This window comes from Leptonotus elevatus, chromosome 14 (assembly GCF_054856555.1).
Source record: "Leptonotus elevatus isolate MCC_2025b chromosome 14, RoL_Lele_1.0, whole genome shotgun sequence".
Taxonomy (NCBI): Eukaryota; Metazoa; Chordata; class Actinopteri; order Syngnathiformes; family Syngnathidae; genus Leptonotus; species Leptonotus elevatus.
This window is the reverse complement of record NC_141252.1, coordinates 22,246,883-22,264,041: the sequence shown is the minus strand read 5'-3', so window position 1 is coordinate 22,264,041 and position 17,159 is coordinate 22,246,883. Positions and strand designations below refer to the sequence as shown.

Below are 17,159 nucleotides of genomic sequence, written 5' to 3'. Positions count from 1 at the left end.
TTTACACAATATACCACACAAAAAGAAAAACGGTGTAGTTGAAACATCCACACAATTGTAAATAGTACCACACATGCACAGTTGCACACATTTGTAAATAGTTTGCCAAATTGTTTTGTCAAATTGTTACACTGTTGAATGTAAATAAACTTACTTTGCTATCAAAAAACACGTTTTCATTGTTGGTGGTAGTGTTTTACAGAAGTAAAGCACTGTTTAGGTGTTTGTGGCATCATTCATGGGGAAAAAAAAAGGTGTCAAATTCACTAGAGTGCATAAAATAATATTGGTTCACAAAAAGCGTGATTTCTCCGTATTTTGGTCCAAAACAGAGCATTTGGGTGAAACTAACCTATTTTCTATTGTTGATTACTGAAAAACTGAATAAGGTAGAAACAAACTTTTTTTTTCCGATGAAAGATGAGAGTTCAATCTTTCATTTGGTAGTATCGATATGAATTTACTTTAGACCTCAAGCTTGACGTCATGGCTGAAATTAGCCGTTGCTCAGTCGTTCGTACGTGAGCTAAAAGGCTAATGTATCTTTCATCTTATTTTCAGTCTAGAATATGTGTTAATTGTAGTACAAATGTTCTGTTTATAGCTACTGGCTCTCAGCCTTAACACAGTTCTAACTAGACTTTTGTGCAACTCTGCATTTCATATAAGCGATTAGCATGCTTAGCGACTGCCCGTTTGCCTTGGTGAAAGTACTACTTTTATTAGGTTTATTTTTGTCACCACGGGGGAGAGGATGATCTGCACCACGCAGCCAGTTGCTGCTACTGAATACGGACTTATTATTAGTCTGTCTGTTATGCCGCAGCGGAAGTAAGCTTAGCACCTCGCGTTCTCAATCACGGACTGTGTTGTTAACTTGTCAAACAGCCGAGAAAGAAAGGTCCTCCGGGGGACTCTGCGACAGCGTGATGTAGACGCAGAGCTTATTTTTTTTAAACATTTCGGAGCTAGCTAGTGTGTGTGCGTGTGTGTGCACTGCATCTAATTGGTGAACTTGGGGGATAAGAGCCCTTTAAAAAAACACAGACACACATCTTTGACGATGTTGAAACCGCACTGTCTGAGATTGCAATTTCGGTCTCAAAACGATATATCATTCAGCCTAAGGTGTGTACGATTCTTATTAAAAATGTACAGATGCACAAAAGCTTAAAATGGTGTACCCCAAATCAGCGGGAATGCAAATGTCTGCACTGACAAAAAAGGCCTTTGAATTTACAAACCCAATTCCAAAAAAGTTGGGACATTATACAAATTGTGAATAAAAACTGAATGCAATTATGTGGAAGTGCGAAATTTTAATATTTTATTCAGATTAGAACATAGAGAACAGGTCAAACGTTTAAATTGAGAAAATGTATAATTTTAAGGGAAAAACTATGTTGATTTTAAATTCCATGGTGCCAACAAATCAAAAAAAAAGTTGGGACAAGGCCATTTTCACGACTGTGAGGCATCCCCTCTCTTCTATCTGGGATTGCCTTGGGATCCCACCGGAGGAGCTAGTTGAAGTGGCTGGGGACAGTGAAGTCTGGGCTTCCCTCCTAAAGCTGCTGCCCCTGCGATCCGACCCCAGATAATCATTCATCAATCACTATGATGAAATATAAGTTCGTAGATGTCTTTGGGACTTTTAGGACTTGACTCTTATCAAATGTGTAACATTTTGAGAAAATAGGATCATCTGGGTCAAGTTAAAGCAGCTTTTATTGTCACTGTAAATCATCTGGCTTTGCGGCTAATGTAAGATACATGAAAAGTTAGGGATTTTTTTGAGTTTGTACAGGGGACTTATTAAGCATTTTGCCATTTGTGGCTAAGTAAATATTAAAGACAAAATTTGATGTCCCACCCTCGTCACATAGTATTTCCATAACTCAATAGTTTTATTTTCTTTCTTTTTTTAAGCAAAATAGGAACAACGCATAGTTCGGCCCTAGTGGCACGAGCAGGGGCGGACTGACCATTGGGGATTTGGGAATAATTCTGAAAGGCCGCGGTCCGTCCAAAGCCGATTTGGACCGGTGTTCTTTTGCGCCCCTCCAGTTTTACAATAAACATATGAATCTTTTAAGGAAATATATGTACAGCCAGCACACTATTTTATAAATACAGGCCGACTGCCGAGACGCAAAGAAAGCCACAACAAGCCCCCACCGGCTGCGCAAATGCGCTCACCGGCCACCAGTTGCGAGGAGGACAACGGCTGGCGCGTAGTGACTCGCCCAAGTCAGCTTCAAACAAACTCAGAGCAATACGTGACCAACTGTTTATGCTTCATCGGATGGTCACTTTGTGACCAATAATAAGCAGCCCTGCAGCAGCCAATCCATTACAAACACTAGCGCACGCGCCGCACAAACCCCTCCTAAGTTGTAGGAACTTGCTACTGAAAAGAGAGAAACATTTCGAAAAGAAGGCAGCTGAGAAGGAAACGGGTGGTGCCGAAAAAATAAGATGGAAGAAAATACAAATGCTACATGAAAGTGCAACCAAATGTGCAAAAATGACCAAGCTTTGTAGTAGAGGAAGATGCTGAGGCAGGTTCCAGTAGCATGCCGACAGGTAGGCCCGGTGGAAAGCACATTTAATATGGCTCAATATTAGACCAAGTAGTCCATACATTTAATGCAAATTAATTGGTAATAGAGCATCACTGATTAATTGCTGTTGCAATGCTCACCATCAAGAAGACCCACATCTGTGATTTATTTGATCACATCACAGTTAGCAGTTAAGGAATGCTTCCATATTATTTGATATGTGGACAAATTAGCTGGATTACTTTCACATATGCACGTGTGTGTGTGTGGGGGGGGATATTTATGTGATTTATGTGTGTGTTACTTACATCGTATGTGTATTATGTACTATGTGTATTAAGAACACAATAGTTAACATTATTATGATTATATATACATTTATCATTATCAGCAGACACATCAGCTGTTAAGGCCACTAGCGGAGGAAGTATTGAAGGACTGGGCGATTCCAGTCATGGTGGTGAAGAGGTGGTGCCGTTCTTGGAGAAGGAGAAGGAGCAGGGGGGGAAGGTGTGTTGGCCTCATTAAAGGAGGAGGTGGAGGAGAAGGAACCGAATGAAGCAGGAGTTACTAGTAAGCAGACTTGTACAGATTATGTTGGGCTGTTGTACTGGGTCGGCAATTGTCCTGTATTATGCGTAGAATTAACTGTTGGTGTTCCAAGTACAATAAAATCGGCATTAACTGTTACACAATAATTGTATGTATATGTTCCAAGTACAATAAAAACGGCATTAGGAGCATATTCACTATTGTAGTAGTTTTGATGGCCTGATGAATTATAGACGTCTGTTCCTTTTTAATGTTATTAATTAGGTCCAGTATTGTCACAGCTAAGCCAAGAAGCCAAATTTGATGCGACTCTCGAAGAGCATGTTAATAAATGCCTACATGCCAACATGAGGGACTAAAGGCAGTGGATCACTTGTTATGTTGTTCTCCATATATGTCAACAAAGTCATTGACATAATCAGCAGATTAATAAAATAATCGATTTCTAAAGAAGTAAGGGAGGCAGGAATGTTTTCTGTGCAGATTGACACCACACAAGATTACCTCCACAGACCAGTGTACTGTGGTAGTAAGATATGTCACTAATTTGATAAAATAAAATAACCCATTTCTGATGTTAAAGTTTTTGAAAATAAGTTCACATTTTAGTACAGTCACAGTAGCTGGCTTGGTTGATTCTGTGTGAATGTCACCCATAGGCTAGGATTTTTTATTTTTTTTATTTAGTGGCAGTGGAACGTTAACATTTTTATACCAAGTTCAGTAAGGCAGGCATCAAAGTGCTTTGAAGGTCAACATCATAACATTCTTTTCAGTTTATACCACAAAAATGATGAGACCTAAATTAACTTCGAGGGCCTCTCCAACTGAAATTCCGGGGCTGAATTTGGAGCCCAGTCCGTGCCTGCTTCGAGGTACTTGCACGTTGGCGTACTGGCACATTGGATTTAAAAAAAAAGTGAAATGTCACAAACTACATATGTATTTTTTGCTTTGTGCCTGACATGATGTTTATTCAAGCAGCAGAATTCGGTGAAATAAAGTTTTACTTTTCATCAGCAACATCTTTAGATGACCCACCCACAGATTCAAGTCAGTCGTATAAAATCTGTGAGAGTTCTTTAAAATGTGACCTCCATAATTAGGGATGAGTATTAAACTGGCCCCGGGGCTGAATTTTTTTAAATGTATCAATTAGCTCCACCCTGCTTGCGAAATATAAACCTACTTTGCAGCAGTTCAGCAATTAGGTTCATCATCTCTTTGGGAGAAGGCAAGGCACTAGGTCCTGAACCAGACTTCTTCGTTCGATTTTTCTTTCCCATGGCGTTGGATGGACAGCAGTACTGGGGGGTAAAAAAAACATTTTTATTGTCAGTATTTTTGTACTACCAGGTACAAAGTAGTAAACAAAGTACCAGGTAGAGACAAACTTGTTTACCTGCCCAACCCTGCTTAGAATCAAAATAATGTTATGGCGCATAGGCGCAGCAGCACAGAGCTCCTACACCTGGCAATTTTGCAATTAGCGGCACTTCAGTACAGTTGTGCTGAGCTAATTCAGCTCAAAACGAGTTTTTGTCAGCTATCAGCCGAACACTTAATCACATCTGATATTGTTAGACCTCCCGGGAATCCAGCAGCAGAAGTCTTGAGAAGGAGACGCTAAAAGCAGAAAACAGAAGAGATGCAAGGGGCCGACGTGTGGGCTAGTCTAAAGGCTATCCTGTTCAAGTCGCCACTTTCTACAACTTTTCTCTGCAATGCATGGTGGATCCGCTATATAATGGATTTAATTTGTCTAAAAAATGAAAATCAACATTTTCACCTAATTGGTAAAAACCAGTTTGGGGGAAAACGGCGGTTAAACTAACTCTGTTCTTTTTTCTTAACCTGACTAATCTAACAAATTATTCTCCCCATATTTGAAACCTAAGCTTACAAGACGTTGTGTGGTGACTGGCTCTGAAAAATTGTATTTGCTCAGTTAGAGGCACTGCTGTTGTTGGACCTCTGGACAGTTGAACTGTGTAGTGACTTTTATTTTGGAGGTGCCGTGGGAAGTGTGTCACAACATGACGGACGAGAGTCTACGTGCCTTCAATTGCGGGTCTGACAACTTTGACGAGAGTGACATTAATCAAAATAACAGTAGATATTTGCCAAAAAATGGCCGCCATGAGCAGCAATTTGTTGACAATTATGTTCCACCAAGAACCAACAACATCGAGACTCCACAAGCACCATAACAGCGATAAAGAAAAGATAGCGACCGGTAAATCTTAGCGACAAGTTAGTGTAATTAAAAGCGGCAACAATTGTATTTCTCTGATTTCACGAAAGCTAAACATGTGAAAAGTGTTGAAAGAAATATGCAGTCTCTGCAAATCACACAGACGGATGGGATGGAGTCGAGGTCTGTCAGGAGCACCAAGTGAGAAATGGTGGGCAGTTAGTTGTATAACATTTGTATGTGAATGACGCAACATGCAAGCATGGAGTTGGATAGTTTTCTGACGTAAATCAATCATTAAACATGTATTTTAATGTGCAGAATTATAAACTGAAGATATATCATCATACTCTCTTAATTGAAAGTGTACAAAAGTATGTTTTTCAGAGAGATCAAGGGGAAGTTGTCGATTTTGAGGAAGAAATGGAGTAGTAGTTATAGCAATGTAAGCACCGGATATTTCTTAGCATTGGCAATATCTTTTATATCGTTTGATAATGTGCATAATGCATCTGTATTTGCACTTTTTTCAAGTTATGTGAACTTGTTGCTAAATGATATACAATAGATATAATAGAAGCGTTAAAAAAATGAAACGCTATAGCCGTTTTAGTCAGGGTTTTTTTTCCTCTATTGGTGGTGTTAGGTTTAGGTGTTACTTCATTCCAACTTCAATATATTCCACCAATTCACGCCATGAGCTCTTCCATCTTTTTCAGTTCCAAAATTCACGCATTACCCACAATTCCCCTTTTTGTAGCCTACTTTTCTCCACTCATTCTTAATGGGAGATTCTACATTTCACATTTACTTCCACATTTTTCATCGTGACATTCAAAGCGTTTAACTCTTTCATTACACTTAAGGATTGATTTTTAATTCATTATCTACTTGATTCTTCAAACATTATTCAATTTCGTACCTGATTCTTCAAACCTTACCTCATTTTAGTTTTTTCTGCTCTTAATTTCTTCATTTATTCACCGATTCAAACCATTTCAACATTGAATTGTTCAGCTCTTTCCAGGTCATTCTGCATCATTCAATGCCATTCAATATTTCAAATAATTCCTCAGTTTTTATTCAGCCTTACAGCCTTCACACGCAATTTCTCCAGAAATTGCATTTTCTAGTTTGATTATAATGTGCATAATAATGCATCGGTATTTGCACTTTTGATTTTAAGGTGGTATTTGCGCTTTTTTCAAGTTATGTGAACTTGTTGCTAAATGATACACAATAGATATAATATAACCATTAAAAAAAGAAACGCTATAGCCGTTTTAGTCAGGGTTTTTTTTCTCTATGGGTGGTGTGCCTCGAGATTTTTTCAATGAAAAAAGTGTGCCTTGGCTCAAAAAAGGTTGAGACACTTGCATACACAATGTTGCAGTTAGATCTTCTCGGAAACGTCATTAGGTGTGGACCCGCACCGCCTCTGCGGACTTAACGCACGCCCACTTTCTCTGAGTCCTCCATGCGATAGTGACAAAAGTAGCCTTTATCAGTAAACATTCTATCCAAATGAATTCAAAGCAATCAATTATTTTTTTACATTTGCAATGCCAAAAGTGCAATGACAAAGGTTCTGGCTGACACTTGTGTAGACTACAATAGAGGACTTTTGAGCTGCTGAACCTAACTGAACGAGTGGTGTGGTTAGCGCACTCGCCCTGTAAGCAGCAGGTACCCAGTTCGCGACCCTCTGAAGTTTTTTTTCCCTTCTCCCTTCTCCCCTCTTCCACGATTTCTTGAGGCAAGGAGCCATTTTGTTTCAAATGTTTTAAAGAATTGATGGCTTGCATGGCCATTCAGAGGAGTGCTCAAACGCAGCGCTCCAGCAGCAGCCGGCTCGGACAAGAGGGGGCACGGCAACCACACGGGGAGAGGCGGGGTTTTACTGACCCAGGAGTTCTATTTCGGCCCTCCCGACCGCCAGGTGGCGGTGCTGAAACAGCACGGAAATCCCCCACGCGCATGCGTCACTCGAGAAAGAATTCATAAAAGGACATTTCCAGGGTTCCGGCTGACGTGATCCTCATGTATAAAAGAGGATCGCAACCGGAACCTAGTCTCTTTAACCCTCTCACGCGGTTCACTCAGTGTTTACCGCTGTTCTTCGCAGCCGTCGTTGGTGGCCTGTGATCTTGTTGGTCGGGGCAGCGGGGTTCCCTGCCCCCTAGCTTTTGAATATATGTACGGACCGCTGGAGCTCCCTTTCCATATTTCCATGTTTTCCGCGCCTCTTCCTTGAGTGCAGCATCAAGTTTGTGAGTACATATGGTGTAAGTCAGCAACTGTTGCCGTCTTGCCTACGGTTGCTTTGACTTGTTTTGAATACAACTAGCTAGTGATCGTATGGTTATTTCGTATCCTTTCCTAACTTGTATTGCCTCACAACTTACGCGGCTCCGTCCGTGGGTCACCAGCCGCCTTGATGTTGTTTGATGGCTTTGATATTGTCTGTCATGACTTCTGCTAGTTTATGACGAAACAAACGGCCACTTACGTGTTTCTGTAAGTACGTCGTGGATTTGTCTGTTCCGTTGAACAGGCTGGTTCTCGCCTCCTTTCCCACATGAAAATAGTAGCCTGTTGACTTGCGCACACATTGCGCGTCGACTGCCGGCTGCTATGGAGGACGCCTCTCGCTGTAAGCACTGTGGCGGCTCTTTCTTGCCCGAAAAGGGACGCACTGACTGCTGTCTTGACTATCGCGCAGTAGCGACCGCTGCTATGGCGGTCCATACTCCTGTGAACACAATCGATGTTGCGCGTCACCAGGACGCAGCGGCTGCCCAGGAGCGGTCATTGTTGGTGGTGGCTCATCAAACTCATATGTCATCAAACTAATTTGAATAAATTACCAATAACTCTAAGATGCTGTGGAATCACAATTACAAATTCCCTGCGGAACTTTTACAACCAAGAACTCCCTTTACCCACAACTCAAAAATCCTGGGTTTGTTGGTGGAAAAGCAGCTATTGTGGCCAAATGCTGCTTTTGTCACCAAAGTTTTGTCTGCCTCTCAAGCTAACCACCCTATTCGTCTCGCTCGTTTTACTCCTCAGTCGACGGATGGGGATGACGCTTCAAGTCTTTGTTGTCCTGTGAGGGCGCGCCGCTCTTACTTGGATGCTACGGCATGTTTCTGTACATCCACCCAGCTTTTTGTGCCGATGGCCCGAATAAAGGAGCTGCTGTTTCCAAGCAACGCCTTCCCTGGATCGGGGATGAGATTCGGCAGTCGTACTGGTTCTCTGGTCGTCGCAGTCACTCCACTAGGAGTGTGTCTATGTCATGGGCCGTTCTGACAGGAGTGTCCTTGGAGGACGTCTGTGCGGCTGCTTCCTGGTCGTCGCCTTGCACATTCTCCAGATTCTACAGTTTGGATGTCACCTCTCCTCATCCACTGGATGTGGTTCGCGGTCCTGCGGAGGCCCCTCTGTGAGGTACATTTTCCAGGGTCTTTGTGACATCGCTGGTATTTGGCGTTCCGTGCCGTTTCAGCACCGCTACCTGGCGGTCGGGAGGAACGAAATAGAACGACAGTTACAAATGTAACTACGGTTCTATGAGTCCCGAACGTTGCTCAGAGCCCTTGTGTTGGTTTGCGTGAGAAGAGTCTGAGAGACTGAGTTCCGATTTCGATCCTCTTTTATACATGAGGATCACGTCAGCCGGAACTCTGGAAATGTCCTTTTATGAATTCTTTCTAGAGTGACGCATGCGTGTGGGGGATTTCCGTGCTGTTTCAGCAACGCCACCTGGTGGTCCTTTGGGACTCATAGAACCGTAGATATATACATAACTGTCGTTTTAATTCCGCAAACCGGCAAAACACCTAATATTTCATGAAGAAATTAAATCGCCATGGTATCAATAGTAAGATTTAATCATTATATACCCATAGTTAACTGTGGAAGTGCTTAACTCTTTGACCGCCATAAACGTTATAAAACGTTTAGCATAAACCTACGGAAGGGCGCCGAGGACGTTAAAAGACGTTCACTATGTTTTTTTTGGGTTTTTTTGGAAATGGGTGGAGGAAAGCCTTGGGCAGCTGTGCTGAAAGTATCAAGCAGATCTGGTTAGTATAATGACTCGTTTTGGCCCCTAGATGGCAGCGATGACTCTCTTTGCACAAGGGTGGATGGGCCGCCCACCGTGGGCGTCAGTAGAAGACGTGAGGCGGAGCTAGAGTGTTGAGGAGACAATGGCTGATGAAGCCACAATGGCAACCGGTTGCAAGCAGCTCACGCTTGAGCATTTTTTTCAAAGACGGAAAGCATCGATCAATACTAAAAAGCGCATTGATGTCGACGATGATGATGACTCCGAGCTTGACGCCAAAGTTGGAAGCCTTGACGCGACCGTTATGATCACGTAGTAAGCCTCACCGGCTAAGCGCGGCTAGCGCTGCTAACGCCGGAAAACGCGCACAATAACCGACCGGGTACTTCTACACAATCGGACATTCGATCGGGCGATGGAGATTGTCGAAAAGCATCGACCAATGCACATTGATGATGATGGTGAATCCCGAGGTTGACGCCACAGTTGGACGCGGCCTTTATTCTCACGTCATAAAGCATCACCGGCTAGCTCTGCTAACGCCGGAGCTGCACATGCGGACATTTTGTCGGACAATGAAGAGTACCCCGAGTCCAATGCATATTCATCGGAGGAGCGGGTACAGTCTGATCATGGAGAAGACACTGTTTCTGGACTACGATGCCACCATGAATGGAGTGGATAAGATGGATCAGAACATCTTTTACCACCCGGTATAGCAACTGAAGGACATGAGGATGCCAGACGTAACACCACCGTAACGTAACCGTAGCATGATCCTGATATTAGACTTGATGGCAACACACACTGCAGTATATACTTGCTATTCCCCGGAAAAAACGGCCTGTAAGAAAGTGGAGCTTTTGCACGCGAAGAGGCAATCTGTTGTGCAAATGCTGTTGCGTCTCCTTGCACGCAGGGGAGAAAAAACAAAAAGAAAAACTGTCGTTGAAACATCCACATATTTGTAAATAGCACCACAGTTGCACACATTTGTAAATAGTTTGCCAAATTGTTGTCAAATTGTTACACTGTTGAATGTAAATAAACGTATTTTGCTATCAAAAAACACTTTTTCATTCTTGGTGGTAGTGTTTTATAGAAGTAAAGCACTATTTAGGTGTTTGTGGCATCATTCATGGACAAAAAGAAGTGTAAAATTCACTAGAGTGCATGAAATAATATCGTTTCACTAAAAGCTTGATTTCTCCATATTTGAGTCCAAAACAAGCGAAATAGGGTGAAACTAACCATTTTCTATTGTTGATTACTAAAGAACGGAATAAGGTAGAAACAAACTTTTTTTTTCTGATGAAAGATGAAAGTCCAATCTTTCATTTGGTAGTATGTGTGTTTCCATAGTTCAAACAGAACATTTTCTGTGGACCTTGAAAGATCAGTCAAAATGCTTAAATCGGCTGGCACTGACGGCATCCCTTTTCTGAAAACGTCTGGCAGTCAAAGAGTTAAAATACCGTGATGTAATCCCTTTAAAGTTTATTTTTTTTTACAGTTGGATTCAAACCGCTTACCTTAAATAGAATACCATGTTGCATTGTTGCCAAAAGATGCAATCCTGGTGGATTTGTAAGACAGGCTTTTCCCCAGCATTTTATTAGCCCGGCGGCTCACACGGGTTTCAGAATTTCATTGAAAATGGCATAATAAACCTTTACATATGGATTTTTTTTGCCAGGTGTGATGAGTGTGTAAAGCTTTTTGGTCAATGATAAGACCCTTAAAAATCAGCGTACTATTTAATTTTTTGGGCAATGAGCTTCCCCCATTGGCATTGTTTTAAAAGTGTATATATATATATATATATATATATATATACATACATATACTTTTATAGATCATAGTTAGTTTTGCTCATAGCACAATATTGCTTTTATTTTTTTATAGAGGGCATCTAAAATAAATTTTAAAAAAGATATATATAAAGTACATATTTATGGATTGTTCTGATGTCACTGAACATTTTGAGTGCTGGAAAGTTAAAAAAAATATTCATAAATGAAAGTAATCACACTTACAAAGAGTATCCAAATTTTGGACAAAAAACAAAATACCTTTATGTGTCTTAATTTGTTTTGTCGACCCAAGGGCTAGGTGGTGGTATATTTATAACTGACAATTGTCATAGAGATACCTTCAGGTCGTGACTATAAACATACAAGTGAAGTTTGGGATTTTTTTGGAGCATGTACCAGGGAGTTATTACGTGTACGTGTACGTGTACGTGTACACATATATATATATATATATTTTTTTTTGTCTTTTTTTTTTTTTTGTCTTTCAAAGCAAAGGAAATATGAAACACAAAATATGATGCCCCTCCCCATCATAAAGTATTTAGAAAACTCAAGATGATTTCAAAAAAGAAAAGAAAGAAAGAAAACAAAAAAAAACAAAAAAAATGCCAGTAGGTGGCGCAATCAGTACGAATAAATATAAGTTCATAGATGTATTCAGACTTGGACTCAAATGGGTGAAATTTTGAGAAGATAGGATCATCTGGGTCAAGTTAAGCAGCTTTTATTGTCACGGTGAATCATCTGACTTCGCGGCATTGTAACGGCCATGCCCTTTGGCAAAAAAGATGTATTCGATGTTGGGCATGATCAACATCTTAAGGCTTTTCTGACAAAATTTCAACTGGATCTCTCAAACGGGCTTGGCACAGTAGATAAAAATGTAAAGTATGACATTTCTTGTCACCACTAGGTGGCGCTACATGTTTAACCGAATATTATCATATAGATGTTTTCAGGCCATGGCTAATAAGATGCATGAGAGGTTGGGATTTTTTGGAGCTTGTACAGCGGAGTTATTAAGCATTTCCTCTTTTTTGATGAAATATTAAAGGCAAAGTTTGAAGCCCCGCCTCCGTCATATAGTATTTCAAAAAGTCAAGATTTTTTCCCCAGTTGTTGTCCCAGGTCTTGCGATGATACATGCAAAGTTATAAGTAAATCGATACATGCAAAGTTAGAAGTAAATCAGATGAAAACTGTTGGCAAATGGGCAAAAAGAATGACCACAGTGAATGTGCAAAAATGGGCCAAAATTGGACATTCAAAAGTTCATAGCTCACTTCCTGTATATTTTAGGATATGGCTTCCACTGACTATTTTGTGTGCCGGGCTTAGGGGGCGCTATATGTTGTTATGTTGTTATGGCAACTTAACAATATAAAAAAAAAAAAAGTTCAACGTTAGTTTTACTCATAGCACAATATTGCTTTTATTTTCCATAAAAAGGCAGGAAAAAATAAACAAATAAAAAGTACATATGGATGGATAGTTCTGATGCCACTAAACATTTTCAGTTGTGGAAAGTAAAAAAATATTCATAAATGACTTGATTATTACACTTACAAAGAGTATCCAAATTTTGGACAAAATACCTTAGGTGTCGTATTTATTTATTTTGGTCGACCCAAGGGCTAAGTGGTGCTATATTAATAACTGACTATTGTCATAGAGATACCTTCAGGTCGTAACTATAAACATACAAGTGAAATGTGGGATTGTGTGGAGCATGTACCGGGGAGTTATTACGTATTTTGTCTTTCATAGCGAAGGAAATATGAAATCACAAAAAATATGATGCCCCACCCAGTCATAAAGTATTTAGAAAACTCAAGATTTTTTTTCCCTCTTTTGTTGGCCCAGGTCTTGACATGGTCCAGGCCAAGTCAATTGGATCAAACGTATAGGAGAAATGAGCAAGAGTATGCACTCTGTAAATGTTCAAAAATTGGCAAAAATCGTACATTCAAAAATTTGTAGCTCACTTCCTGTTCATTTAATCATATGGGTCTAAGATACTTTTTTGTAGGTCTTGAGTTCACTCAAATACCAAAAATTCTTCGTAGATCTTGCTTAAACGTGCAACCGAGGCTGCTTCGTTAAAATTTTCTAGGGGATGCTAGTGAGTAATTTATTTATTTTTAATCGCACAATACACAATAAAATATTGCTAATTTTGCTAGGCCAGATGTGTGTGCCAAGTTTCATGAGTTTCTGTGCATGTTTAGGCCCTCAAATTTGGCGTTGTTTTCTTGGTTTTCAAGTTGCGTTGATCACTTGTTTGAGAACATGTGACCATTCACGATGGCGACCTCCGAGCCGAAGAAATATTGCTGCATGTTTTGCTAATATATGCTGAAAAAGAAGGCGACTGAGGGCTGCTTTTCATGAAATATTGTGTAAGTCCTACATTAGAGCCTCCAAAATGTAATAGGGAGCTGCTATATTTGGTGTATGAAGATACGTGGATAATCTCAACGAGCAGTTCATGCCTGTCTCGCGCACAGATAGAGCCGGTGGTGCGTGAGTGCAGAAATGTGTTTGAATGTTTGATACTCGGCGGCAATGGCACAATGCTCAGAAAATGCCCCCTGCACACAAGGCGCTGATGTCTGTGATGTCTGTCATGTGGTGAATTGACGAGCGCAGATGGTTACTAAGCGGCGATGGCGCCTCGTGTGCGCCAGGCTTTAGGTGACGGTATTAGCAATATTGAAAAACTGGAAAAAAAAAAAAACTTTTGTTGCCACCCCTCAAAAATGCCTGCCCCCTTCTTCCCACCTCATAAATATTTTTTAAGATCCGCCCGTGGCGGCTGAGTGTCTGCCAAGCAATGTGAAACGCCTATAAAGAAAGCAAGTTAAGCCTCATAGCGTTCCTAAAAAACAACTTGCAATCGGGAGAGTCACCCTTCCCCACGCCGTGCTCTTGCCATTCACCAGACATATTCAAGAGTTTTGATGGTCCCTTTAGGAATGCCACGGAGGCTTACCTTGCTTTCTTTATAGGTGTTTTACATTGCTCGTCAGAGCCAGCCACCATTCTACATCACTATGCACTGAATGCGTTGCGACGTAAATAATGGCGGCGTACATCCAAATAAAAATTTTAACAGCGTTGCGACATAAATAATGGCAGCGTACATCCCCCAAAAAATTCTAAGAAACAGAGGTGGGTAGAACAGCCAAAAATTGTACTTCAAAATAATATTACTCAAGTACAAGTAAAAAGTAGTCATAAAAAATCACTCAAGTACAAGTGAAAAAGTATTCGCTGACTATAAGGCGCACTTAACTGTAAATGTTGTTGTGCGACTTCGGTAAGCGGTCCGCTTGACTGTGTGGGAGCACGACTACTGATGTGTATATATTACTGGATAGCCGATAGGCCAAGACTTTTGAAGCCAAAAGGCCGCCGTATTACTCCTTCCAAGAAACGTTTCTCGGCATACGATCATATACATTTACAATATCGAAATTGGAAAACATTTGAGACAGTACTTAGTAGAAACAACATGGTTTATGATGTTTTAAATTTGTTAAACATACTGTAACAAGAGGACCTCAGACATTTTACAACTTGCCTTAAATACATGTAAAAAATTATATGCTTAATGATGTTTACAGCAGGAAACTTGTATATATATTTTTTCATTAAATAATTATAACTGTAATTCTACAAAAGATTCCTCTGCCAAATCTAATATTGGGGTCTAAAGAACTGAGCGATAAAAGAAAAAGGGGGTTTTCAAAGCAGCACATACCGTCCACTTCTTCCTTTTTTTTTTTTCTTTTACACCTCGCCACAACCCCCGTGCCCCGGCCCTATACTATGAGCCTACGGGCTGTATATTTCTAATCTGTACGTATAGTTTATATAGTAGTCTGCTCGCAAGATGGGAGGAGTAAGCCGCCCTGTCGCTTAAACGGCTAGCAGGAGCATGTATGGTCTATCGGCTATATGTAGGTAATACATTCATATCACTGCTGCCGACAGACAGCGGAGCAGTGCCGACATATTGCTTATGCCCAGGAAATCTGGCCCTGGTTGGGGACTAGCAGCAGGCGTGAGAACCCAAAAAACCCAACTGAAAGATGTGAGTCTATTGGGTTCTCGTGCTTGCCAGTCTTAAATCAGGGCCGCATTTCCGTTGTATAGCCTAAGCAATGTGTCCACGGAAATGCTCCCACACTGTCAGACAAGCAGAGCGCTTACGTGTAAATACGGCAAATCTAATGTATGAATGGGGCGGTGGGTAACAACTCTCGTGTAGCCCAATATAGCGGGGTAAGAGAAGTGTTCCTTCTTCACACATCTACTCAAGTAAAAGTAAAAAGTATTGTGTGGTAAAACTACTCTTAAAAGTATTTTTTTTTTCAAAAAGCTACTCAAGTAAATGTAACGGAGTAAATGTAACTGGTAACAACCACATAAATAATAGAGCAAACTTGTCATGACAGTCGGGGTTCCTTTTAAAGTTCAAATCTCCTTACCTGCAATTTGAATTCATTTTCCATTCATATTGTAACGGTTTCTGAAAATGTCAGGTTAATATATTTTTCTTAAGGTACTGGTGATTATGGACATTTGAAAGATGCAAGTACCAAAACTTTAACCTGCCAACATTAAAATTGTTGTAACTTTTGTCAATTTTTGAGGTACATTCATTAATTAAATATCCTCTTAAAGGAAATTAAGTGCAGAATTTGAATATCTCAATTTTGATTCTACACATGAGGACCTTTTTGCCAGAGCCGGTCAGATATAATCCAGAGGGTAATGCAATGCTTAAATTTGAAAACGAATGGAAATGCAAGAGGCTTGAATTTCACATGATATTGACAAGGTTATTTTATACTTGACAAAAAGAATAGTGTTCAAGAATAAACGTGTTCAACGTGAAGGGATGAATGGGCGTGAGGCTATGATCATAGTTTTGAGTAGCGGATTTTTAGTAGTGTTCCCTTGTTTTCCACTGGGGTTAGGTTCCAAAAAATACCCGCAATAAATGAAATCCGCAACGTAGTTAGCTTTGTTTTACATATATTGTAATTGTTTTAAGGCTCTAAAACCCCTCACCACACAGTTTACACACTTTTCTCATTGAGGCATTTACATTTTCTCATATTTCTCTCTTCTTTAAACATTCTTAATGTTCAAACCTTCATAAATGTTATAAAATAGGTATAGGTACATTACTGTAAAAAAAAAAAAATGCATGCAAAATTGCACCCAAAAAAAATCTGTGAAACAGCGAGGCCGCGAAAAGTGAACCGCGTTATAAGCGAGGGAACACTGTAGTTGAAAAATTATTTTTAAGTTAAAAATTCAAAGAATAATCGTTTTATTGATCGTGATTTCAATCTCATTCAAAATAATTGTGATTGTTTTTTCCATAATCGTCCAGCCCTATTAAGAGCTGTGCAATTAATCAAAATATAATTACAATTTAAATTCAATTTCAATTATTACACTGCACAATTACAAAATCAGAATAATTGTGTAAAAAAAGTGTTAATGCTAATTTTGAGTTGAGTTGTTTATACCAGCAAGCTGAATTCTCGCGGTATTTGTTCACAAATACTACGAGAATGCATTGTGAGGACAAGCGGTTAAGAAAATGGATGGATGGATGGATGGATACATTGTGTATTGCTCCCGCTGATAAGTTCGCGACCAACCTTTTTTTTTTAAATCTGACCAATCAGACGTTGTTTAGGGAGGGACATGCAGCTGTGACGAAACCAGGAAATGCCTACCGGTCGATGCTGGGGGAAACAAACAACCTAACTTGGACAAATGAACGCTGTAATTCTGTTCTCTCAGAATTACTCACAGTTTTCTTGTTGAATGTCAAACAGGGAGAGGCGCTTCGTGCATTTGTATCTGGTAAAGATGTTTGTGCTTTTTTTTCTTTTTTTATTTTCCTAAGATGAGACGGATGACATTTTCATTGCTGT

At 40.2% G+C, this 17,159-nt stretch overlaps 1 protein-coding gene across 1 annotated transcript in view; it reads right to left on the bottom strand.

Moving 5' to 3' along the window:
* Positions 1-17,159, bottom strand: part of setd3 (SET domain containing 3, actin histidine methyltransferase) — a 110,363-nt gene that overhangs the window by 86,967 nt on the left and 6,237 nt on the right. Inside the window, 1 exon segment of the mRNA XM_086094538.1 lies at positions 4,306-4,423. Within this exon segment, the coding sequence (XP_085950664.1) occupies positions 4,306-4,402 (97 nt within the window). The 5' untranslated portion in view covers positions 4,403-4,423.